General features: G+C 41.5%; 2 protein-coding genes across 11 annotated transcripts in view; one reads left to right on the top strand and one right to left on the bottom strand.

The window, feature by feature from the left end:
- Nucleotides 1-18903, bottom strand: part of LOC106741992 (protein phosphatase 1 regulatory subunit 12A) — a 20250-nt gene extending 1347 nt beyond the window's left edge. Inside the window, exons 1-21 of one of the 10 annotated variants that reach the window (XM_014614523.1) lie at nt 17795-18895; nt 14852-14982; nt 13666-13784; nt 12780-12939; nt 12303-12447; nt 12025-12158; nt 11796-11941; nt 11132-11263; nt 10835-10917; nt 10630-10756; nt 10432-10540; nt 9957-10091; nt 9017-9190; nt 8407-8538; nt 7379-7565; nt 6927-7076; nt 6503-6686; nt 6098-6207; nt 5468-5539; nt 3186-3701; nt 2216-2539 (exon numbers count right to left, since the gene is read on the bottom strand). In XM_014614523.1, coding sequence (XP_014470009.1) covers nt 2216-2539; nt 3186-3701; nt 5468-5539; nt 6098-6207; nt 6503-6686; nt 6927-7076; nt 7379-7565; nt 8407-8538; nt 9017-9190; nt 9957-10091; nt 10432-10540; nt 10630-10756; nt 10835-10917; nt 11132-11263; nt 11796-11941; nt 12025-12158; nt 12303-12447; nt 12780-12939; nt 13666-13784; nt 14852-14982; nt 17795-18043 — 3519 coding nt within the window. In that variant the 5' untranslated portion in view covers nt 18044-18895. Of the gene's footprint in view, nt 1-1377; nt 1471-2215; nt 2540-3185; nt 3702-5467; nt 5540-6097; nt 6208-6502; nt 6687-6926; nt 7077-7378; nt 7566-8406; nt 8539-9016; nt 9191-9956; nt 10092-10431; nt 10541-10629; nt 10757-10834; nt 10918-11131; nt 11264-11795; nt 11942-12024; nt 12159-12302; nt 12448-12779; nt 12940-13665; nt 13785-14851; nt 14983-17794 lie in introns of all 10 variants that reach the window. The other 9 variants (XM_014614515.1, XM_014614516.1, XM_014614518.1 and 6 more) reach the window with 9 other exon arrangements.
- Nucleotides 18904-19144: 241 nt separating this feature from the next.
- LOC106741994 (ubiquitin carboxyl-terminal hydrolase 35-like) lies at nt 19145-24506 on the top strand. The gene is made up of 3 exons (XM_014614526.1): nt 19145-20795; nt 21020-21246; nt 21396-24506. The coding sequence occupies exons 1-3, from the start codon at nt 19300-19302 to the stop codon at nt 22340-22342; spliced, it is 2670 nt and encodes an 889-aa protein (XP_014470012.1). The 5' UTR covers nt 19145-19299; the 3' UTR covers nt 22343-24506.
- The last annotated feature ends 54 nt before the right edge of the window (nt 24507-24560 follow it).

Raw genomic sequence — 24560 nt, 5'->3', positions numbered from 1 at the left:
GGGGGGGGGGGGGAGCAATGCTCTCTGAAGCAATGTTTATCAGTTGCAACTAATACCGTGTAAACCGTTCGCTACCGTTCTTTTCTCGCGTCTCGAGCACTTTCAGAACGCTACAAAATAATATCGTTGATTACGAAAGCTCTCTAGTGCGTATCATATGAAGGTAGTGTGATGAGTATGCAGTAATTATTATACATAAGAAGTTAAAAGAGGGGAGAGATATTAATGTGTCAACCTCACGAATCGGCCATCTCGGTAAAGATAGATTTATGAGTCAATGAGTAATATGTGCAGTGAAGATGCAACAGTTTAAACATTTAACATGCTTTCGGAGAAAGAGAGAGAGAGAGAGAGAGGGAGAGAGAAGAGTGATGAAGATCTAAGTTAATACAGTGTGGTAAGTGTTGATTTTTAACAGTCTAACGTGTGTCTCAGAGGTGGGGGGATGGCTCGAGTACTCTCACACACAGCTGCAATCGAGATGAATAAACGAGAGGGCATAATCCAACTGCAAAGTCGTGGCATTGGTTTGCTCGTGTGCCGAACACGTGCCGTGCGGCGGTGATTAATCGTCGGAGATGCGGCCATGGTGGAGCGGTGTGGTGTTTAAACGCGGAGGAATGCTCTCCTAGAGTTACGGAGGTCGTGGAGTCTACTCGTTCCTACGCATCGCACGGATCGCGCAGGCCACGTTCCCGCGTCTCTTGTTGTTAAAGATCGCGCGATGAAGATGCATTATTCAGCGGACTCGTTCGCAGCATGCATCACACCAATCACAGCCGCGATGACATAATGGCGCAGTCGAATTTTCGCTCAGCGACGACTTCGAGGAATCGTGCGCGTATATAAACGTTTATTACATACGCAATACGTGAATAGAGAGACGTCGAGGGAATCACGTGGATGTGTACATCGCGGAGACAGAGGTGCTATTAGTAGTATCACACATATAAGAAGACGAACGCGATTGTATACAGCGGTGATTACAAAGTATTCAGGATGAGACAGACGAGCATGTGTTTGTGTGTATGTGTGTGTTTGTGCGTGTTATGTGTATGTATGTGTGTATTATAGCAGGCCGAAATTTGCAATTTTCTCTTTTTTTTTATGAAAGTACAAGCTGGTACGGTTGTTTGATTAAAGATTGATTAACGATCGCGCGTTGTTACGCATTCTCGATACGTACTTTGCAAAGCTGAGTTTCGAGTACGATAAGTAAGAGATGAGCGGTAATTCGTTTCAGTTTTAATATTGGCGATCAGAAACACAAAGTTGTAATCCATATCAGTCGATTAATCAATCGATTAATTAATTAATGCCGTACGTGAGATACGATGTCTATCGTTATGACGCAGATGCTGTCATTGTGTCCTTTACCTATTTAGTATTGGTGAGTTTGGATACGACGCGGGTAAGTGCCCGATTTTCGGCTTTCAATCTCTCATTTTCAGCTTTGAGCTTTTGCAATTGCTGTAAACAGTTAAACGATTAGCCCAAAACCCGCCGCTGTTCCCGCCAGTCCCAAAATAGCCAAAAGCACATAACTAATTCGTGTTTCTCATTGGTTACTAATGAGCAAAAGTCCTGCGTGCGGCTCCCTCGCTAACTTGCACGTCGGGAATTCTCCGCGGAACAGAGAAAAAAGAAAAGAAAAAAAAAAAATAAAAAGAAAGCGGAACTCAGGGGAAAATGTAAGAAGGGCTAACGAAAATTGCCGTTATCCTTCTGTGCCGCGTGTCAAAAATCAAGTACAAATCACAAGTAAGGAAGAGAATAAAAGCTCCATTGAAACCAAAAAAAAAAAGAACAGCAGGTAAGAAAAAAGCGTACAAAATAGATGCACCAAAGCCCTCGGGTCTTTGTATAAAAAAGAAAAAAAGTAAAGAGCGCGAGATCTCGGCTCTCACGCTGCTCTTTCCTTGCNAAAAAAAAAAAAAAAAAAAAAAAAAAAAAAAAAAAAAAAGAGAGAGAGATGTGACACGGTGATAATAAACTAAAAAATCTAAAATTGTGTATACATAGATAGATAGATAAATAGACAACTAGATATTGGTATGTACTCGTACACATAAAATCACAGACATAATAGTGTCCAGTCTTCTCATTATTATCGAATCGACGCATGTACGAAAGCATTCGTTCAGTTTTGTTCTCACAATAGATAACAATCGTTCATATTGTAGAAGAAGAAGAGACATACGAGATATGGGCTTACCTTCAGCTCTTCTTCCATCTCAGAAAGTTTCCTCTCCATGGCTCGCCTCTCCCTTTTTTCCGCCTCCGAGAGAATCACTTTGTTTTGGTTGGTTTGCGCTTTCTCCAGTAAGCTCCTGACCTCCTTCAACTGCTCGTCGGAGCGCTTCAACTTGTCCTTTAACCTCTCGTTTTCCACCTGAGATTCCTCGTACAATTTTTTATAGTCTAACTCGCCGTTTTCCGAACTACTGGACTTTGTTCTGATCGGCGCCGACGATGCCTCTGACGATATCGAAGATATCGAGCCTAATCTGTTCGATCTGCTGGAACGATCGTTTCCACTCTAAAACAAATAACAAAGCATCATTAGCTTCTGTTTAAGATATCTTTGTGAATTTCTATCGATCTGTTAGGATAGAATTCCATATATATATATGTATATATATATATATATATATATACACACATCTTGTAATATCTAAATATTACCGAACATAACAATTAATTCATAAATCAATAATATTTTTGTGTTCATTTTTTTGTGAAAAAAGAAAATTCTTCTTCCCGTATGCTTATAATAAAAAGTAAAAAAAAGAGTGAAAGTTGCAAGATTCCTTGGTATTCAATTAAAATTACAATAACTATTTATCTGCATTCGATTTGCGTATTTTTCTATTTTCTTTTTCTTTAATTATATAAAATGGATTAACGGGTCCCCGTTGATGGAATTCATTTATAAAAAGAGTTCATTGTAAGCTAGAGCACGGATAGTCTGGTGCCATTAAAGCAAAAAATAAATTGTTATATATATAATATTAATTACTATAAGTTGTTAATAAGCAGTAACACGATTCCATGTTACTGTTTATTACAAGTTAAAAATAAAAACATCCGCGGAATTTCGCATTTCGATACTTTGCAATCGGAGTTGCAGCTCCGGCAGCAAATCACATAACTAATCGCACTATTCGAGAAATGCGATCGCTTACGGCGTATCCCTCGGAACTAGTTAAACTTTGGAGGCTTGAGCTTCTCGAGCTGAAACTCGAGCTCGGTTTGATCTTCGACCTGTTGAAACTCTCGGTCTTTTGCACGTGCGGGCGCGTGCTCGTCAAATTCAAATAATTAAAGCTGGGAGACGAGCTGGTCAAGTTCAAGGTATTGACTGCCGTGTGAGAAGGCAGAGTGACGCCGCCATATCCGGTGGTTGTGCCGCCATACGTCGTGTAGAGATTCGGATAACTCGGACTGCTCGTCGCCGACTTAGTGTACGGGCGTTTGCGAAAGAGATGATCGCTGCTCTTCGTGCTCTTAGCGTTCAGGATCCCGGAGGAGGAGCTGGGTGAGTACAAGCTCGGGCTTTTCATGCCCAGGAGGCTCGCATAATTGTTCTGGTTGAGCGCGAGCAGCCCGCTGATCCGTGACCTGTTTCCAAAAATTGATTGCCCATTTGTTGACGCCTGGGCTCTCAGGCCCGCAGCTGTTGTTGGCTTAGCCTGCGCTCCCTTTCTGTACGAAGACATGGTTTGCGTCACGTGCGAAACTATTACGGGGCCGCGATCGGCATCGGCAGCTTCCTCGCGCCCGCCACCGGGGGGTTCTCGCGCGAAAATCACTCACTCGGCCGGAACAGCCCTCGCGAGAGACCGTGGGCGCGAACGTTGTTGATTTTTGGCGCGCGGGTATCCAGCGTCGCGGGCCGCGAATGATAGACTGACGGGGACCGGGCAGGAGAACCCAAGACATCAGGCAGTTTGCTGCTTCAAAGCATTACTACTATGCGCTATTTTTGGAATGCGCGCAGAGAGACTAACACAGGCATCAAGGTTGTGTGTTCCGGAGAATTTGAATATGTGCGCTTTCCACCGCGCTTTTAATATTTCCCTTAACATATATAAGCGAGATTGCTTATGAATATTTAAATATAGAACGTCTAATTAGCAAATGCGCCGTGACGCGATGTTGTTATTTTTACGCTGGCACATAGGATATTCGAGATACACACGACTTTATCTGTGTGAATATAAGTTTCATAATGTATTAGGTAAGACCTTCACNGGGGGGGGGGGGGGGGGGGAGAGGAGAGAGATTTATATAGACAAGCGTTAACGACCTGTGTATCTCAATATATATAAAAGACCGAAGCGTGTTTGAGCGCAAGAGCAACAAGTGAACGGCACGCGTGCGATTCTAAATGTCAAAGCGTCGCATCGTATACCGAACGTTAACGGAATAGTTTCGGACCAGGCCATGTTCACGGATCGTCTTGGTCTGTTCTTTTTTTCGCTCGAATTAGCGATTAACTTCCCCGATATAATTTAAGCTCCGCCGTCTCGGTCCCCCCTTCCTCTCTTTCGATTCGGAGATTTCCGACGCAAAAGAGTGCGAATGTTTATTTGAGAATTAAGTAAAATTACGCGCTGACGTCAGTCTTACACCACCGTCTCCTTCTTTTTTGTGAAACCCCACACGTCGAATGTATCTCGCGCGAAATGTAGGTGACAGAATAACGAATACTGAACTATTTTTATCGTAGAATGTACGGAATAGAGGTTATTCTTCCAAGAGGCTAAAAATAAGCAGCAAGCTGCCGCGGCTTAAGAAAATCGTTTAATGTCGGGATGATTTAAAGAGTGACGCTGGCCGAATAATCGCGAAGGAAAGGCGAATCGGCGGGCGAGCGTCTTCTTTCCCGAGTTACTTCGACTCCTCTCGCCGCTTCGCGGAACCAGCCGATAGGTTGGTCTGCTGCACCTCGACCTGTCCAACAATTGAGGCTCGACGAAAGGGAAACTCGTCAGGATTGAGAGGTGCCAAAAGGCGAGGCGTGATGCCTCATCGTGCGCATCGCAGGTACGTACTGCTCTCTCTCCGATTTATGTTTCCCTCTGCGTCATTCTTCTTACTGCGCGTTATCCAATTTTGGATTTTTGGCACGCGCCCCGTTAAACTCGTGGCAAGAGACTCGTAAATCGAAATTCGGACAGACGCTCGGGCGTCAGAAGGGCGTCTTGTAAACCCGAAGGCCGGTAAGGAATGATGGGGGGAATGATGTATTTTGGATCGGCAGCGGTATCCATCCATCAAGTGGCAACGTGTTTCTCGTTCTCTACCGTGATCTAGATCTACTTCTATTATTTTGGACGGAGTAACTTTTGTTTTTCTTTAGGAACAGCGTTTTATAGGCGTGACGATGTTAGAGAGGTAACGTCGTGTTAATGTCTGAGATGACACACCGTGTAACACAGTTTCAGAACTAGAAGTCACTTACTTCGTTGTGATTGACCTTGGAGTCGTCACAGTCACCGCCAGCAGTTAGATCCTGTTTGTCTGGGTCGATTTCCTGCGAAAGATAAAATACGATCTTAGAGACGCCTCTATTTTGCATATATTTTATTCGCAATCATTTACGCCGCAATTTTTATTTATATCAAAAGCGTTCATCGAACAATCGGTGAGAAATCTTCATCGATAGTTAAGTTTAGTTTCTTGAAGTCTCGAAAATCTATGCGATTTTATAAAGAAGCACTGCCATCCAGTCATCGAAACAAGGAATGAAATAGTGACTGCTTCTTGGCAGAAAAGGTGACAAAAAGTGATCTCTCAGACAGCAAAATAGTAACCAAAAGTGACATTTTTGTGAAATTCTGAAATTAAGATCGAGCAAAAAAGTAACACTTATACTTAGCTTCCCAGGCTTATCTTTGGAGTTCAAGGAAAAAATGATTATTTTAAACGATAATAAATTTTTTAGTGACTTGTCAACAAAAAGTAATTTAAGTGACTGGATAGTAGCACTGATAAAGGTATAGTCTTCTATCTTCTCATATAATATTAACGAGTATCTTTGACAATCCCAACGTAATATTTTGGACGATTTTATCTTAAACGGGTTACTCACATCCATATCCACGTGGACCACACCTGTCGATCTTCTTTTAGGCCGACGTCTCCTTTGAATAACGGCCTGTGTGGCTTGTGCGTTTCTGCTATCGTTCTCCTTATCTTGTTCTATAACACAGACACAGAAATCTCGATATACTAACACAAACACTTCTAACGTAACATAAACTGATTAAATATTTTCACTGGAGAACTTTGTTCTCATGGAGCCATAACGTGAAGTGTTCGAGCAATGTCAAATAATATTTACACTTAACAATTACTGGTGCTTTATCCAAACATCGCAATCCTCGTGAAACTTTCAGTGTCTCTAATTTCATCAAAGAGAGTACGCTGAGTCTGACAAATACTTAAGAGAGGAAACGTTACTCCCTGAAATGTTCATTACTTCATCGGCCCTTACCTTTGTCATCGGGTTGCTTTAACGACCTCCTAAGGGGTAATGTGATGGTGGTTTCTGTACTGCTAGTAGCGATGGTCTCGACTGGCGCCGATGACGGTCTAGGTATGCCAGTACCACCGGACGGTCTCCTCATGTAGGCTGTTGCGTTATCGGTAGGTTTGTTGTTGGCGTCTTCCAACTGAAACTGAACGGTAAATCACCGGTAATCATTACGAATTCGTGGATTCGCGCACATTCGACAATTGACAGTGAAAAACACGCGCGGTGAATCACACCGGGACGTGGCGGCGACCCGTCAGCGATAGGATCTTTCTACACTGTACCTACGCGGTACCTTCGAAACCCCCAGCACCGTTCGTACGAACATTCGTCGCGTGTTTATTTATTGCATACGTGAATAATGAGATTCTGTTAATACACAGACCTTGCTTCCATTGTCTACCCTTAATCTCCAAGATGGTCGTCTCTCGGGCAAATTAGATTCCTCGGAGACTTTATTCGCAGTCACGGTAGTCGAGGTTGCGGTCGTTATCGTAGCCGTGATCGAAGCTGTATTGCTGACCGTAGTCGTAGGCTGGGTTATTAAAAAAATACATAAACAAAACGCCGTGCGCTGCGTCGACATTCATTCTCGCGCTGCATTGCCGTTCGTGAGGGGACGCAATAAAAAACAAAGTGTCACTTTGGGAGTAGTACTTGCGATTTTAGCTAACGCGGAGGAGAACTCGCAGAAGAAAGACGCTTCACAGCGATAGTGTGACCGATCGTCTGTTTGCCTACGACTGCTACGAGAAATACTTCACATCGCGATCTGATCGTGTATTTACTGCAGGTATCTGGCAATAACGGCACTATTACGGTATTCGACAACGTTACCTGCGTGGATGATGGTGTCAGAGCTGGTGATTCGTTGTTCTGCTGTTTCTTCTTCACCAACTGTTCCGCACTCTTGATCTCGTCCAACGTCACACCCTGTGTAGACCGTCTGGTTTCCCTCACTCTCTTCGCATGGGCCTTCCTCTGGGTCTCGCTCTCCTCATCGCGCACCGGCGGAACGAAGGATCTGTGTACACATGTGTGAGCAAATGCATCAGACGGAAAGAGAGATCGGTCCTCGCACAAGTCTCGTAGCGAAGTATGTATACGCTATATCGTCAGTTCGTTTTGTATTGGTGCAATCAAAACCAAATTCTTAGTAAGCGTTATATTCAACACAATCTGTAAGCAATGTCAAAAAACTTCACAGAAAAACAGCAAAGAGTATATCCCTCTGTAAATAACGATTAATACATCCCCTCTTTGTTTCAAGTGTATGTACCTAGTGTTATGTATAATTATTGTACTACTGCTTCGAACGGCCTCTTCCGTGTAGCGAAATACCGTATCGAATTCTCGACCGATCGTTAGTTCGGAGAGAGGAGCGGAGGAGGTGTAGTACGTCCTAATACTCGATTTCGCTCCGGCCGACAGAATTCCCGCCGAATATCGATAGGCCTTTGTTGCAGTGGGCTGAGGAGCCTTGTGTCGTTGTGTCTACATCACAGTGCATTCTCACAGAATCACACGATTAACACGACTTCAGGTAGCGAGTGCATTATTTATTCGTGGCGGTGTTTTTCTAGTTTGTCGGCTGATAAAACTGTATGATCATGTGGCGTGCGAGCTCCGGTGAAATTCAAACGTGTGGTCACTTGTGAGCGAGGTAACTATGTATCGTCTAGACTCCGCGCCAATGTAGAACGATAGTATTAATGCAAATAAAAGGTATAATCACACTGCGAAAAGCAAAAACTTCCATGCCACTGCCAGCAAATGAACGTAAGTTATATACGTAAAAAACATCCGAGGACACGCAAAAGTCACAGTGTCTCAAGAGGATCTTCCGAGCAGTAGTGAGTACCCACTTGAAGAAATTCTTGAAGATATTTCCCGGACTTAGCTTGCTCCCTCCTGGTGTAGTGGGAGTTCCAGGAGCAGCTGCTGCTGCACTATTTGTATTCGATACAACTGTAGATGCAGCTTCCACTGGTTGAGCACTATCCAGCCACATTAATATTATAACGCACAATGCAAAATGTAAATACACAGATGTCAATTATGTGCATGTAGTAATGTATTCTGTTGTTGTAAATAAGTGTTCGAGAAACCAGCGTGACGTATTGTTGAGAATATGTACACACACGCATAATCGGTCTACGAAAAAATCGACAGTTTGTAAAATTCGTTTACTCATGTAGAAAGAATTGAAAGTTCACGAAAGAAGAACTCTCTCGGTCAAATGTCGGTCAGTTACAGAGAGCAGAGGAGACGATTAGAATTTTGCGGCTGATGTTTTCCTTTTTCTATTACGCTTCGTAAGAGACAGTGAGGTACTGCAATCCACTTTCGATCACTTCTCGCAAAATATGTTAGAATGTTACTTGCAAGTGTGTGAAGTTTAAAGGTATTTTAGATTTAAAATTATATTTAGCAGTAATATCATAGAGAGATTGCAAATAGAAAATATTCATTTACCTGCGAATCTGATTGACTGGAATAGGACTTGTTGTTGTTGTGGCAGTAGTGGTAGTTGTTGGGGTGGATGACAATGGACTCGATGCCAATGTTTTAGATGCGGATGTTGGTGAAAGTGTATTGCTTCCTTGTGGCAGTCTTGATAATTCCAAATTTAATTTCACTTCTTTCTTTCTAGAGTAAGGATAAAAATAAATAATTAAAAAGAAATAATATGCAACGATAAACTGTCGGCGCGATATTATACATGTTTCGATAACGAGTGTTATAACTCACGATACACAGAACATTTGCATGTAATATAATTTTGATTAAATACTTTTCCGAATGTGATTTTCATACGATTTTGGAAAGAAAAATAAAATTTGGAAACACTAAGGGTAAGAACATATTCATTAACATCTCAATGGCTAAGTAAAGTAACTCCCGTTACCTGATCATATACTTTCAAGTTTCTTCTTGAGGAAAATATCTCAACATCAAATTATAAATTCCTATCTTTTCCTGAGTTCCATAGAGATCATCAATTAATCATTATTTATTCAGCCATAGTATAGTTAAAAGTAAATGTAAAACAAATTAAACATGTACATATATATATGTATAAAGTTATTAGCACTATTGTCCGATTTAAATTGAAGCGCCTTGAAGTCTCAAGAGGTTAAGATAACAAATAGCAAGCTACATCGAAAGCTCATTCACACTGAACGAATAGAAAAAAAAAAAAGAATGTAAAGACTACACGTGGTTCGCGACCTTGCACACTTATACTTCCAAATAATACAAACGATATGATAACACGTTCCAACATTCTACATATCGTACAGGGTTGGTCGTATTGAGCGAGTTAAGTGGAATTACCGACGAGTATCAACACGATTGTAGCTTGTATTACGAACCAAAGCTATTGTAAACGTTGATTTGAAGCATGCGAATATACCTGTGTGTATCGCGTAGAGATGCAGAGCGGGTCGTAGCATTGGTGTGAGTAGGAGTAGCTGCATTGCAGCAATGGAGGGTAGGGCACGAGAACGCCTTGATGCGGGCTTGTAATGCCAAGTACTGCTCATAAAACCTGCATCACATGCACCGTCCCATGCATATCTCTACACTCTAATTCATCACTATATAGTATAGGAACGTAGTACAAATTACAGGTACAAAAATGCCGGGACTCATAATTAATGCGAACACACGGAGAGTATACGTGTACACATACATATGATACACTATTTTGGTTGTATGTAGCGCCGCTGTTAATAGCATTAGATATTCGGCTGATATCATTAGCAAATGAAAGAACGGAAAAATATACACGACGCATTGCTACGTATGAAGCCGTGAATTTGTAATCTCTGAAATTGGTGCGATGCGCACACGTTAAGCGAAATATTATTATGATTAGCTGGACTTACTTTTCGTCCGTTTCGAAACTGTGCGTCCTTCGTAATACCACCTCAGGCTCGGCACTCACTTTGTTCGGCGCCGTTGATATCTTAACATTGTTATCCTTATCTTCGAGTTCTGAAACGATTACACGGGCGTGCATTTTTTTCCCAAGGTTCGATTTAAAATATGCGAACGACAGTGGTATTCGTCCTCGATAAACGTACTTGTAGGCGCAGAATTAGTAGTTTCAGTACTTTGAATCCTATTTCGAAAGGAACCTGAACGTCTCCAAGATGGTACGACGCCTTCCTCGTTATTATCAGTCTGTTGTTTTGGAGGCAATATTGGAGCCTTGAAAAGGAGAGATGAAATTAATCGAGAGCACGAAACACATTGAACTACTCTGCGTTATTAGAATGGACGTTTTACCTGATTAGGAACTTTATTACTTTCGACTGGAGATACTGGACTATGGGGTGCAATTTCATCTTTGTTTACTCTATTTTTCTTCTCTGCAAAATAATCGATTGAGAATTACTAAAGCGTTCAGGAGAGGAAGGAAAATATAAAAATATGAAATTTGAATTTTTAAAGCAATAACCAATCCAGTAAGTTTAAGATGCTCTCAAAATCACAAAATCCGATAACACACATGCAGTAAAATAAAATGAACATAATAACTCGTATTATAAGAAAAAAAAAACCAGTCTTACAGATCAAACTTACCGTCATCTGTAAGACATGTCGCGTGGTTAGACTTATCAGATTGATTGGAGAAAGTGGAAGAGTGTGATTCTGAGCTAGTCTCAGACTCACCTTCACCATCACTCTCTTCCATGTGTGTTTCACGCGTTGCTTCTGTCCATGCAGCAATGTTATGAGAAATACAAATTACAGTTAACGTACATCAACGAGATTTGCAAAACTGGACATTAGGATATAGATTTGTGTGAGAAAAGGTACAGTTCGCAAAACAAATTCGGTTGTTCTCAAACAAATAAACAAATAATAAGTACAGTAAAAGCCGACTGCAGGTATAGTTTGCTTGTATTTTGTAATATAAAATATTGATTTGTATACCTGCCGTGTACTTTATATATTGTAAAATAAAACTGCAACAAATTACACCTGCAAACGGCTCTTGTTATCCTTATTACACTTGTTTGTTTGATTTCAATAAAAGTCTTACTATCATTCACAATTGATGATCAATTATTCTCTTTACTCTTTCTTCACATAAAAAAGATAAACATGGAAGTTGCAGAGTAGATAGTTATTTTGCATTAATATAATTTCACGTCTTAAAGAAGAAAAAGAAAAAAAGGAAATAGAAGTGAACGTGCGGATTAGATTTAATGTTTCAAGAAGTAAAAGCAAACAAGGAACTCACCGACGTCGCTGTTTGTACTAGTGCTGGAATCCTCTTTATCAGATTGAATCTCTAACTCAACCTTCTTAACTTTATTTGGCGTTTCTTCCTCAAAGATTTCCGTGGATTCTTGCGCCGCTACTGCATTCTCATTGTTCGTTGAGACGCTGTAATGTTCAGTGATATATGAAATGACAAATTTTGATATCCTCACGTGTTCGACTTTTCCATATCAGTTTGCATCACGTACCGTTTCTTTGGTATAGACGATTGCTTTTTATTAATTATTTGCGGGCTGTCTTTCATTATAAGTGCTTGTTGCTCTTTCAACTCCTCGAGAGCTTTTAGGATGTCTGCATCGGCAACGTCGAAAGCAGTCTGACCCTAAATGCGACATACCGAGGTGAGAACAATATAACCTGCGAATTATATTTGCCAGATCAAACCAGCCTAGACCAAACTTGGACTAGCCTGAGCTAGTCTGAGATAGTCTAAGCTAGTTATTATTACGATAAAACATATTCTTACGGCGTAGTTTTTCATGTCCATATCACAGCCGTGCTCAACAAGAAGTTTGCTAGCTTCCAGTTGGCCCCAATGCGCCGCACCGTGCAAAGGTGTCCACCCATCAAAGTCCTGTGCATTAACATCGCATCGAGCTTGTAGTAATATGCTGCACAGAAGTATTACAACAGTTAAAGAAAAGAGAAACAAATCTCATATTTGTGCTTGTTATACCGGAAAATGGTCAAATTTCTTAAATAAATCTAATCGGCCATTCCATAATTACGCACTTTTAAGGTACATTTAAAAATGGAAAGGATATTTAAGTTGAATTCAAAGTGTGTTCTATTCTGCATTTCCAACGTTTCGTTATCTCAAGACTGATCTTTCCATTCTATTTTTATTAAACTCTAGAGATTCTTCGAGGCGATTACCACCGTATGCGCAATTACTGGCGAGACGACCGATACTTCGTCGTTCAATCCGAGAGCAATATCTTACTGCATGACTCTGATGTAGCCTTTGGCAGCAGCGACGTGGAGTGCGGTGGCTCCTGATCTGGGATGTATGGAATCCTTGCCTGGTGCACCCGATCGCCAAGCTTTCGCGTCGTTCAGCATCGATCGTTCCTCTTCACTTCTAGCTTGATCGCAATCTATACCTGCAAGTTTCGATTTATCATATTGAACACGTCCAACGTTCTAGGAAAGTAACGACTATCGTTCTTAAATAATCGAGCAAGAATTCCGTAAATAGCGCCCGAACAAATCGATGATAATTGGATAATCAATAGTTGGATAAGCTCGTTTTATTTCGTTTTCATTAGTGTGTTTTATGTAAAGATAAGCAACGTTTAATATCGATATCTCTCTTGGAACATCTTCATGTGAGCATTATTATTCGCACGTGTGCAAGAATAATTTCTGTGATCCCTGTCATAAGTAGACGTCACTTAAAAGACTATTTCAGTGCCATTGTACGTAAAATTATATCAGCAACGGGAAAAGGGGTCAATGGAAGAGGGCATCTTTGCCAATACGCGATTTGCCGCGTCTGCGAGCGGTGCGAGCTTGCAGCCAACGTCGAGCGTTCATACACAGCCTACGCGCGCGAGCACGCTCGTGTATACGTACAATCTCTAAAATATGACTTTATAAATAATCCACGGAAAGGAGCGATACGCGAAAAGCAACGTCTAATTTTCGCCGCTTATGCATGTTATTAGATCGTCCACAAAATTATCGCCGCCCGGAGATATTTCGGCGAGACATGCGGATGGTTCCTCCGCGCGGAGGAGCTCCGGCTTCGATTTTCCTCGGAAGTCTATAATTAAAATTTACGCAATAGGCCTCGGACATCCTGTGCGAATGTACATGCAAATACGAACCTGCTTTATTTATATGCTGTTGGAGCATATCCTCCATCTCGTCACTTTCTGCAATGTCGAGCGCCAGTTCACCGTCATTGTTAACCGCAGCCAGATTACATCCTTGTTCTATCAAGTATCTGTAAAACAAACGTTTACTACAACCAGCACAGACAGACAGTGTGCAACCAATATCTTCGGTACCCTCGCAAAATATGAGAAATGCAATTTTCTAAGATGAGAAATCTAATCTTCTTGACGAGGTATGAAGGAGGCGATGGATAAAATAAGCTGATCTTGGCCTAAAAAATATAACGTAAGTTATACATGTAATCTTACGTTTTTTAGGTCGCAGAATACGATGGTAGCATTTTTATTCATTTAAACCAGTGAAAGTGATCAAAATTCGATTTAAAGGAGTCGGAATAAGTCACTTTTAATAATAATTCGGTTAGTGACAATTTTGTTCCAATTACCTAATTACTTGTATTTATAATTTAATTATCTAAGTAACTTGTATTTATAACTTTTTCCACTGAAAACTGAGGAAACGTTTCAGAAATGCTAAATCTAATATAGTGTAATCAAAATGATATAAAAATTAAAAAAGATAGTCTATTTCTTATTTTAAAAATCTCAAGGATGTTAAAATGGTGAACTTCCGCACTACCATAGAGATTCCATCTAGAAGTGCGTTCGATTTTTTAATCTTTACGGACCGGGCGGTATTTTGGACAACTTTTTACAGTTTTTGAATTAGAACTTTTTCATATACATCAAAGAATAGATTGATAAAATATATGACACCTCCGCTACGCCACTATAGTGATTTTCCGGTCTGTAAGGGTTAAATATTAGTGCTATCGTTGATCGAATGCTTGAGCACGAAAAAAGACTGAACTATTTAATAAACTTAATAAAGAAATAAAATCTAAATGCTAAAACAACTACTTTTAAACGAATGTAACTTGCAGAAATAACTAACTTTCCAATTCTAGATATTAATAAATTTCAACCTTACACGTGTAATACATATCAATTGAAAAATGCTATTAGCTATTATGCTAATTATAAACCATCTGCGACCTAAAAAACGTAAGATTACATGTATAACTTACGTTATCACCTTTTAGACCAAACTCGGCCAATTTTACTCACCGTCCTTTCTCGACGAGAAATAAACTTTTCTAACGAATGGTTCACTTACTTGGCAATAGATACGAAACCGCAGGACGCTGTAGCGTGCAGGGGCGTCCATCCCTCGTTATCTCCGTGATTGATATCGGCTCCTTGTTCCACCAAGAATTCCACCAAGTCCAAGTCATCGTCGATGCAGGCCTGTTACATGGAATTACGATAACGTCGTTTGACTACGTGAATGCGCGACGTTACACGTTATAATTGCATCAATAGGTGCATGTACACGAGGCGCGCGATCGGCAGGACATATTTCGAAATCAGGACCGCCAATTTTGGACCCCGATCTGGTTGTTATCCAAATCTCGCTATCTTAAATCGACGTTATGTTATAAATGCGTTATTAAATTGTTTATTACGTCGTCGAGAAACCTTAATCGCAACCAGTACTTCTGCGTAATACATAAGAAGAATATTTCGTAACAGAATACACACAACGTGTTTCGAAGAGCAACATTTATAACAAGACTTCGGCAATAATTTTCGATAGATGTTTGAATGTACTGCAGAACCGAATTCACGTCGTTCGCGCAGATCGTCACTTGGAAATGAACGATCTTTCCGAATAGATCGGGCGTACGTTAAGAATGTAAATCGTTCTTCGTATCATTTAATGCACGTAAATTCTTGCAACCTCGGTATTGCTTGTGCAAGAAAAAATTGGACACGTATTACAACATTGCTAGACACAGAGGATTTAAACTGAACACAGATGCTGCAGCCTGTGACTTCTAACAGTGAGCTATAAATAGCATTTGATGCCTGATGTATTTTCACATTCTATTTTCGCAAATCCATGAAATACCTTAACTTCCTTCTCGCTTAAATAACAGCCATAAATATCATGTTATGGAAAATCTGTTATTCCACCTAATGAGACTTTGATAACTCTGTACGATCGTCATCGTAAATATCTTGGAATTTACGATGATTATGCCAAATCGCCTTTTCTCAGACCTTTCAAGCTTCGTATCGAAATCATTACGATCGTCAATTAGTTTAATCGACAACTGTGTCTGGAAAATTTACTTTCTGGAATAATTAAAAATTTCTCCGATTTAATAGGGATATAAGTGTTCCATTTGCCAGCCGGATATTCTTATACCTCAACCGACCTTCTTGTTATATTTTCATTAATTATTTCGATGCTATAATAACCATTATGACATATATGTATTAGGTGTCCCGGATTACTCAGTTGCGCCAGCTTTTAGAGACACCCAGAAATAGGTTGGTGCTCACAAAAGCTTGCCGCCCGTGAAAAAAAATCGTTGCGAATGTGGTGAGAAAACGATTCTACACAGTGTGTGTCTCGGAGCCACTTTATAGCGTCAGTTTTTTTTAAGACCTCCGGTTAAAATTGATCCTCCCCGTCGTACGGTGGAGTTGAACGCAAAATTAATGAACAAGAGCAAGATTTTAACGAACGCGTAATAATGGAATTCCTCTGAGGCTAAAAATAAATCTAATGAGCGTGCAACGAAGAACGATCACTCATTGACGACAAACTAAATGATTCACGTTTGTAAATTGCATGCACACAGTTACACACATTGTGCTCAAAATAATAATAATAAGTAGGAACATGTTGGGCTCAGTAATTACTCGATATTCCAACATCCTCAACGTAAATTCAAAATTTACACAGAAGACGTGTGTCCTAGAATAAAATAAAAAAAATATCTACATTCTTAATTTATTTTCTAATGGTATTGCTTAATTATGCAATGAAAAACTACAATGGACTAATAAAGAATGAAAAACTAATAGAAAGAAAAACTATCTTATCAAACTAAATACAAATAAATAAATATTTCTGAACAATATCTTTTTTTTAATATAGTTAAATTAAAATTAAAGTACTAATCAGGAAAGCCTTAATATCTATAGTTAGGAAGGCTCGAAACAACCGGTATTTTCCTATTTTTCTTCGAATTTTTTCAGTTTCTATCACAGGAGTAGAGAAATTCGTTTAGAAAAATTTACCTATGTTCGGTTAAGACTTGCCACATTTACCTTTTCTGTAAGAATAAGAAACCGAAAAATCCACAGAGAAATGGGGAAAAAAACCCGATTTTTCTCTCAGCTTTCAAAACTATAATAATATCTCTGAAATTTTCTAAAATGAATTCCTCGTTGCATCTAACCTCTTTATTCGATAGTTTTCCGCTACTTTTCTAACACGCCACGTTCACGTCCGCGGTAGAACATTTTCGAAGCTTAACAAAATTTGACGTAACATGATACTAGTTACAATTCGCGTATGCCTAGCTCGCACTAACTATATTCGAACGAATGAAAAATCTACATAAAACGCCGACGAATATCGGAAAAAACGAATGACGTGCGATACGCATTATAATATTGTGGCTGCGGGTTGAAACGCTGTCGGTCAAGTATTAATAACAAATTAAAAGAGAAGGAGAGAAGAAGAGGAAGAGAAGACTTTTTTTTCAAGGAGACTCGCACCAATTAACTCGGTGAATCGACAGGTCTCGCGGTGAGGTTAGCGTTTTTCTTGCACGAGCGAGGCGTTACCGCTCGGGTATCTTCTCTAATGCACGTAAATAGTAATTAACGGTTAAGAGCAGACGCCGTTGGTTCGCGCTCGCGACGGTGGTTACGTGCCGATCCCCGGGCGAGACACGGCCCCTCGCGTGTACCGTCGGCGGCGCATCGCAAGAGCCAAGAGCGACGCGTTACGTTACACGTTCTCTTCCTCGTGAACGATTTCATTGACACGTCGAATACACGGCGGGATCGCCGCGAATAACACTCGAATTAGACAGCTGGAGCCTCATAGCAGCCATCTTGCGCGATTACATTTTCGGAAGGGAAGAGAGACAGAGGAGAACGAAGGTCCGGGGGGGAATAGATCCCGCAGGAGAGCAAAGCTGTCAAAAGCGGGACTGCGAGGCGTACAGTTGATGAGGTGCTCGGACGTATCCCTTACCTGGTGTAACGCCGTGAGGCCGTCGCCATTTCCGGTGTTGATGTTCGCCCCCTTCTGAAGCAGGCGCACGATCTCTTCCTTGTCGCTGGCCGCGCAAGCCGCTAGGAACACGCAGTCCGCCGAGAACTTGATCTTACGCGCGACCTGCCGCGGCTGTGCGGGCTCGCGATTCGTCTCGGACTGCTCCCAGCGCTTGAGCTGTTCGGCTCGCTTGAACAGGGCCGAGCTCGAACGTGCCTCGAGAGACATTGCACCGGCGCGGCGGCGGAGAAAGAGAAGCACGACGCGCTTAGCTTCGCGACCGTGCTCGCGTGCGTACGTATGTCGTATGTACGTATGTGCGTGGTGCGTGCGTGCGCTGGCAATGGTGGTGGCGGCGGCGGTGATGATGGTGGTAGCGGCGGCGGCGGCGGTGAAGACGACGGCGGCTGCTGCACCTCTCTCTCTCTTCCTTCCTCGGGAGCAGCGAGCTATAACCACTGCTACTTCTCTCACTTCTCGCGCCTTCTACTTACGAGCTTCTCTTCTTCTTCTTCTCTCGGGCTTCTTCTCACTGGCACGCGCGCGCGCGTCCGCGCACACATTCAAGCGAACGCACACTGGCGCACACTACTGGACGCGCGCACACGCGTCACTCGCTCGTCCGCGCTATCTCGCTCTCTTTCTCGCCCTCACCCTAACTGTCCGGTTGTTCTATCGCGCCTTCTCTCTCTCTCTCTTCCTCTCGCTCGTTTTTCCCACCCCTTCGCTTCGAGCTCTTCCAACTTTGCTCTTCGTGTGTATACGCGGCGACGACGGCAACGACGGGTGCGCTATACATACGCGCTCCACGACACACAAACACACACAGACACTTGCGCGCGAGGATTCGGCACGTGAAACAGGCGTTTCCCGCGAGTCTGCTCCATATACGAGAGGTGGATCCCTCGCGAGCCGTATTCCCCGTCGCGAATTGTATCGTCGAACCCGTCTCGACTTGATTCGCGGACTACCGGAGGGAGCGGTCGTGTTCGGTCGGTCGGTCGCCTTCAGTCGTACACCTCTGCCAGCCACTCATTTACAGAACGGCTAGATTCGCATGCCCTTTGCTATTCTTGGCCGCTCTCTCTCGCGCTCCATGCCGAACGAGCGTTCCCGTCGAAACTCCACTAGAGCGGGCCATTGTCGCCAACGCGAGCGTGTCCCTAGGAACGTGTCGTTCGCATCGCGCCACTTAGGCGGCGTTCACACTGGCGTTGAACACGCTGCTGATTCACACTACTACACGAGGAGGATGAAAGGATGACCGTCGTCGTGTCTTCGATTATTCTTCTTGAGCACCGTGTAATTTATGGCGTAACGCTTTCTCGTTTTTTACGCTTCTGCCCCACCATGAGGTCATTTTGATTTTCCTTCGTGAGGTCCATCGTCGGGGTCTGGGGATCGTTAATGGGAGTAGTACGTATATAGTTAATTCTAAGGTAGAATAAGCCACGAGGCGAGCGTCCGAGTGAGTAAATCTGACAATGCGCCATCCGAATGATGCGGAACATTATTTGCGTATCTCTATTAAACGGTGCTTCGATTTCATAGTAGTGGGAAGTGACGCGGAGATCGCGGATGGTTGGTTGATGCTGAGGGAATTGCGCGATGATCAGGCGTTTAATCAAGTGCTGAATTTCGAGGATATTCTGAGAGATATCCTGCACAGCCAGATACTGAACATCTCGGAGGTGCCGAAAATCATGGCGTGGATCTTGCCGCACGTGGAGGAGAAGTCGGACACCGACAACGCCGACCCGATTTCCAAGGACGTCGCCGCGCTGCTGCAGAAGACTGACATCAGAGACATGTCGCACTTGGCTGCGCTTCTCAAGACGATGATGGATAACACGGTGTATCTGCCGGAGTCAGCCGATCATACGGCGCTCTGCGAAGCTGTAATTGTGAGGCTGTCGTCCTTCCAGTTGCCTCCCGAGCCTAAGAAGATTCATGAGTTTTACGACAACACCACCAAGATCCAAAACTTCCTGGAAACGGTCTGTAGGAACGCCAAGAACAGCGGTCACGATCTCTTATTCATCTGCCTCCAAACTCTGTATCATATAATATCAGACAGGAAGAGGAAACAGGAACCAGGCCCAGGGTTAGTTGTGATATTGCGTCTGGTGGAAATTAGCTTTATCCCGCAGGCAGTGGAATGGATTCTGTCGCAATCGCAGTCAAATTATGAATTAGTGCAAGCTTTAACGGTTTTATGTAATTGGCTTCCAAAGTGGCGTGACAAAAAACTCAGTTGTTGGGTGATGGAGTTCATACTTGGCTTGGAGAAGCAAGAGAAATATTCTGTTCTCCTGGAGGTCGTGGAGTCATCGTTAGATATATTGAATCTGATGTGCAAAGTATTGTTAGTACCAGTGATCCGTCATACTTCTTCTTTCATAATATATCACATTCTGAGGAAGCTTAGCTCCGAGGAGGTCATACAAAAATTGATTAAAGCTGTGCCTACATTGATAACTAGTTTGATGAAAGAAGATTCAGAATCCAGCAGGGAATGCATACAACACTTGGTTGATATTGTGAGATTAGCCAGTATGAGATTCCCAGCTTATCGTCTACCTGATAGCATGGAGAAAACTTTTCCTGTTTCACCACGTATTCACGTTATCAAGGAATATTATCATGAACCGTTATGGATAGCCGAGACATGCACGATAGAGCCAATTCTTGAGCCAGAGGGACAGTTATCTGGGAAAGTTGGACTTCAAAATCTTGGAAATACATGCTACATGAATAGCGTGTTGCAAGCCTTATTGATGACTCGACAGTTTTGCTACGAAGTGTTAAATTGCTCGGTGAACCAAATGGGAGGAATGCCTTTATTGAGAAAACTACAGGATTTGTTTGCATTATTGTTATACTCCAAGAGGATGTACCTGTCGCCAAATGAGATATTCGAAGCATCGCGACCTTCCTATTTTCTACCTGGACAGCAACAGGATAGTTCAGAATTTCTATGGTTGGTATATTTTCATTACTTGCGATAATTGTTTTTCCTGGGAATTTACAGTCGGAGAAAATTTGTCATGTCTGTATATATTAATGTAAATTTAAATATTAATAATTACAAAAGCTTAAAGCAGCCTTTTTGTCATAGTTTAACAAGAGACTTATACTGCATGTAAATGTAACAAATAGAAATCTAAGATAATTGCGATTAAACGAAATCGTTTCTTTACACAGTCATCTTCTGGATGTTTTACACGAGCATGAAAAAGCTGTTAATACGACCTGCGTGAGAAATGATTCCACAGGCGGTATTAAATCTAAAACCGAGATGCAAGAGAACAGAGTAATGTCTTCGACAAACTCTACAGAGGGCACAATCAAGCGTTGGATAACTGAAGAAGATCTAACTGAAGGCTTGGTTTTCCGACGGAAAACGCAATCACTAGCGGACTTCCCACAAGGTGATGATCGACGTCTATTACTAGAATATTAATAGAAGATAATTATTTTATACAAAAAGTGTGTAAAAACTATCGTTTTTAAAATGTTATTTCTTATATAATTATCTTTGTTGAGAAATTCCCCATACATCCTAATGTTTTGGTAACAGGTGAAGATCTGATACAAGCGGAACGGCTCAGCGATTACCACTCGGATTCCACCGACAGTGGTATACAATCCGTAGGTGGTGAAGAATCAATTCCATCCATGTCTCTTGTGCATAGGGTATTGGGCGGCGAGTCTAAGATCACTTACCAGTGCGCCCAGTGCAACACCAGTTCACACAACACGGACAAGTTCCGCGACCTGCAGCTGTGTTTTCCTGAGGAGATACAAGAGAACCAAGAGGTCTCGGTTCAAGATCTCATCAACTACTATCTCGCGCCGGAGAAACTCACGGGCGAGAACAAGTATCGCTGCGACAGATGTATGAAGCTGTGCGACGCACACAGGATCATCACGATCTTACAGGCTCCTGCACACCTGATTCTGTCGTTGAAACACTTTCGATACGACTTTGACAGTCGGCTCAGGACGAAATTGCGACACAAGGTGGTTTACAATGACGTCATAAAATTGCCGGTGTCTACGGTGCCAAGCTCGGTCGCTGAAACGTATCACCTGTATGCCGCTGTAGTGCATTCCGGTTATAACATGGATTATGGACACTATTTCACATACGCCTGTGACTCCGCGAAGCAAAATTGGTATAAATTCAACGACAGCTTCGTGTCGCGGACTACTTTCGAGGAGTTCAAGAACTTGAAGCCACCGGACACGCCCTATATACTGTTTTACGAGAAATCGGGAGCTCTCGATGGAATGTACGAGGACGACAGGCCCGAATTATCGACCTTGAGCAAACATTTGCAGGAATTGATAGCGGACGACACGACGACATATATAGAGGAGCTGAAGCAACAGGCGACGTTGTCCCTGTCCGGACGGCATTCGCGATCGGTTCTGAAACGATACGACAATCCCGACGATGAGAACCCGCCGTCCAGCAGCTGTCGCGGCGCGATCGATATCCCGGCGAATCGTTTTCTATATTAATAAAAGCGTGGTAATCGCGCGAACTGCGACGAGTCTCTTCGGCTGCCGACTGCAGGCTTCGTATTTACTGTACAAATATATTACTTCATAAATACAGAGAACAGCCACAATTACGTGATTGTTGAGGCACGTCTTACGGGATTGTGCATCATATCGTTGCGGAAAATTTCCATAAGAGCTAATTAATGTTATACTCGTGAAGGGAAACGTGCGTACATCGCATGCTATTACTGTCGACGATAGTTACGGTATACAGGAAACTAACAGCAACTACACAAAACGAAAATAACCAATTTACTCTTGTACATAATGTATAAACGAATACACAGGAGTGATGGTTAAGAATAGGCATAATATATGCGTGTTTATGCATGTATATGAGACGTGAAATGCTCGTTATGGCTATGAAACGAATCGATTTTTCATTTTATTAGTCGATGATAATATATTAATGTGTTCAATGTGTATTCTTAAAATTATGCGGGAATGTGAAGAGAGTTACATATACATGCAGAAATAAAAAGAAAATAACTATTAGAGCTCTATTTACTCCGTCGCAATTTTATGAAGTTTTATATTAACTATGTGGTATTAAATTATATATTTCTTTTAACATCTTACTTTCTATTTTCACTTCGCCGATGTATCACTTCGCTGATGTATTATTTAGACACCTGCAGTTTTCTCGCGCGCTGTTGTATTAATTAGGAGTAATTGTTTATACGAATACGACATCACATCTTTATAATTAGTTAATTCGGAGTGATACACTCATTCTATTTTTCGACGGAACTGTTTACTTGGCACTTCCGATGACTGTTATTCGAACAACAGTCACTCTATTTTTTGAGTGTCTTGTAAAACAAAACGAAAATAGTTTTGCCATCATCGATTGTTTTCTCTTTGGGAAAGATATTTTTTTTCTGCTGTAGGTATATTTATTTAAGCAAAGCAACTGTCCCTTTGAATAACGTTTGAAACGTCGATCTATCGTCAAGAATGAGCAAATTGAATGCGTCTCGCACATTCGATGTGTATAAAATGTTACAAGGTTATTATTGACAACACCGTAAGTTTTCGGGTGAGTTTTAATCAATAAATATTTATTACGCCGTAAAAAGCAGCAGTAAGGAGCCTTAGTATTTTGGTCGATAGTCTTGTAACATTATCTACGAGTTATAGACGTAACTTCTTGTCAGTAGACATTACGTAACCAGTTCTACAGTGTATTGTTGACGTGTTAGTGAATGGATTCACAATTGTTAATGAAAACATTAACCGAGAGACGATATGTAGTTTGAACTTTTGCAGCGGAGAAATTTTGTAACGTACTACGTCATAAATATCGCATATTTATTGAAACGAAAAGTAAAGCCGCGTTATCCGTGGAATGCTTGCGTAAAGTTACCAGGGCAGTAAATTGTTACGAAAGTATTGAGGGTATTGAGAGAATACACGATAGGTATGACTTGGCCGGCTGTGGTTTCATATAAATTGTATGTACGTGTATTTTGTTTTGCTTTACTATGGAGCAGTGTTCAATGAGTACAAGACACGCTGTTTAATTTATAACTGTTGCAATTGCGGCTGTTCACAATATTGGTTCCGAGTACCTTATCAAGCGCGTCTTGACGTGAGAACTCGAAAATAATGTATAATTTGAAGTTGTATAGCTGGGTAACAAATACACACACATATTATATATATATACATATACATACGCATATATAAGCACACACACATAAACGTATGCGTTTTTACGATATATGTGATGTCCGTATAAAAATGTGCCACATCAAGCTTTTATTTATTAACGCGACATTCAACGTTGTTCACACAGTCGATTCTTTTTGCGACGTTATGATTCTCTTTCTGTTGTTTTTTTTCTTTTTCGATTAACGAAGAGTCTATTTTCTGAGGTAACAGTCGGACGCTCTTCGTACTCACGTTAGTGCTCATGTAAAATTTATATATAGCAAAATACTGTGCGCTTTGGAATTACGAAAATTGAAAAAACAAAGTTGTTATCGCTGTAAATAGTTTATTTTAACGATAGGATTGCCGCGACGCACCTACGTACTCCAAACACTTCGTAAATCTGTGATAACTTTATACTGTCGAATTGACAATATATAAATATATACATATATATATATAAATATAAATATAAATATATAAATATAAATATATATATATATATTGGGAGTGTGAATAAGTT

The sequence above is a fragment of the Dinoponera quadriceps genome, unplaced genomic scaffold, assembly GCF_001313825.1.
Source record: "Dinoponera quadriceps isolate SergipeBrazil2010 unplaced genomic scaffold, ASM131382v1 scaffold696, whole genome shotgun sequence".
NCBI lineage: Eukaryota > Metazoa > Arthropoda > Insecta > Hymenoptera > Formicidae > Dinoponera > Dinoponera quadriceps.
This window is presented reverse-complemented; position numbering and strand designations above follow the sequence as displayed.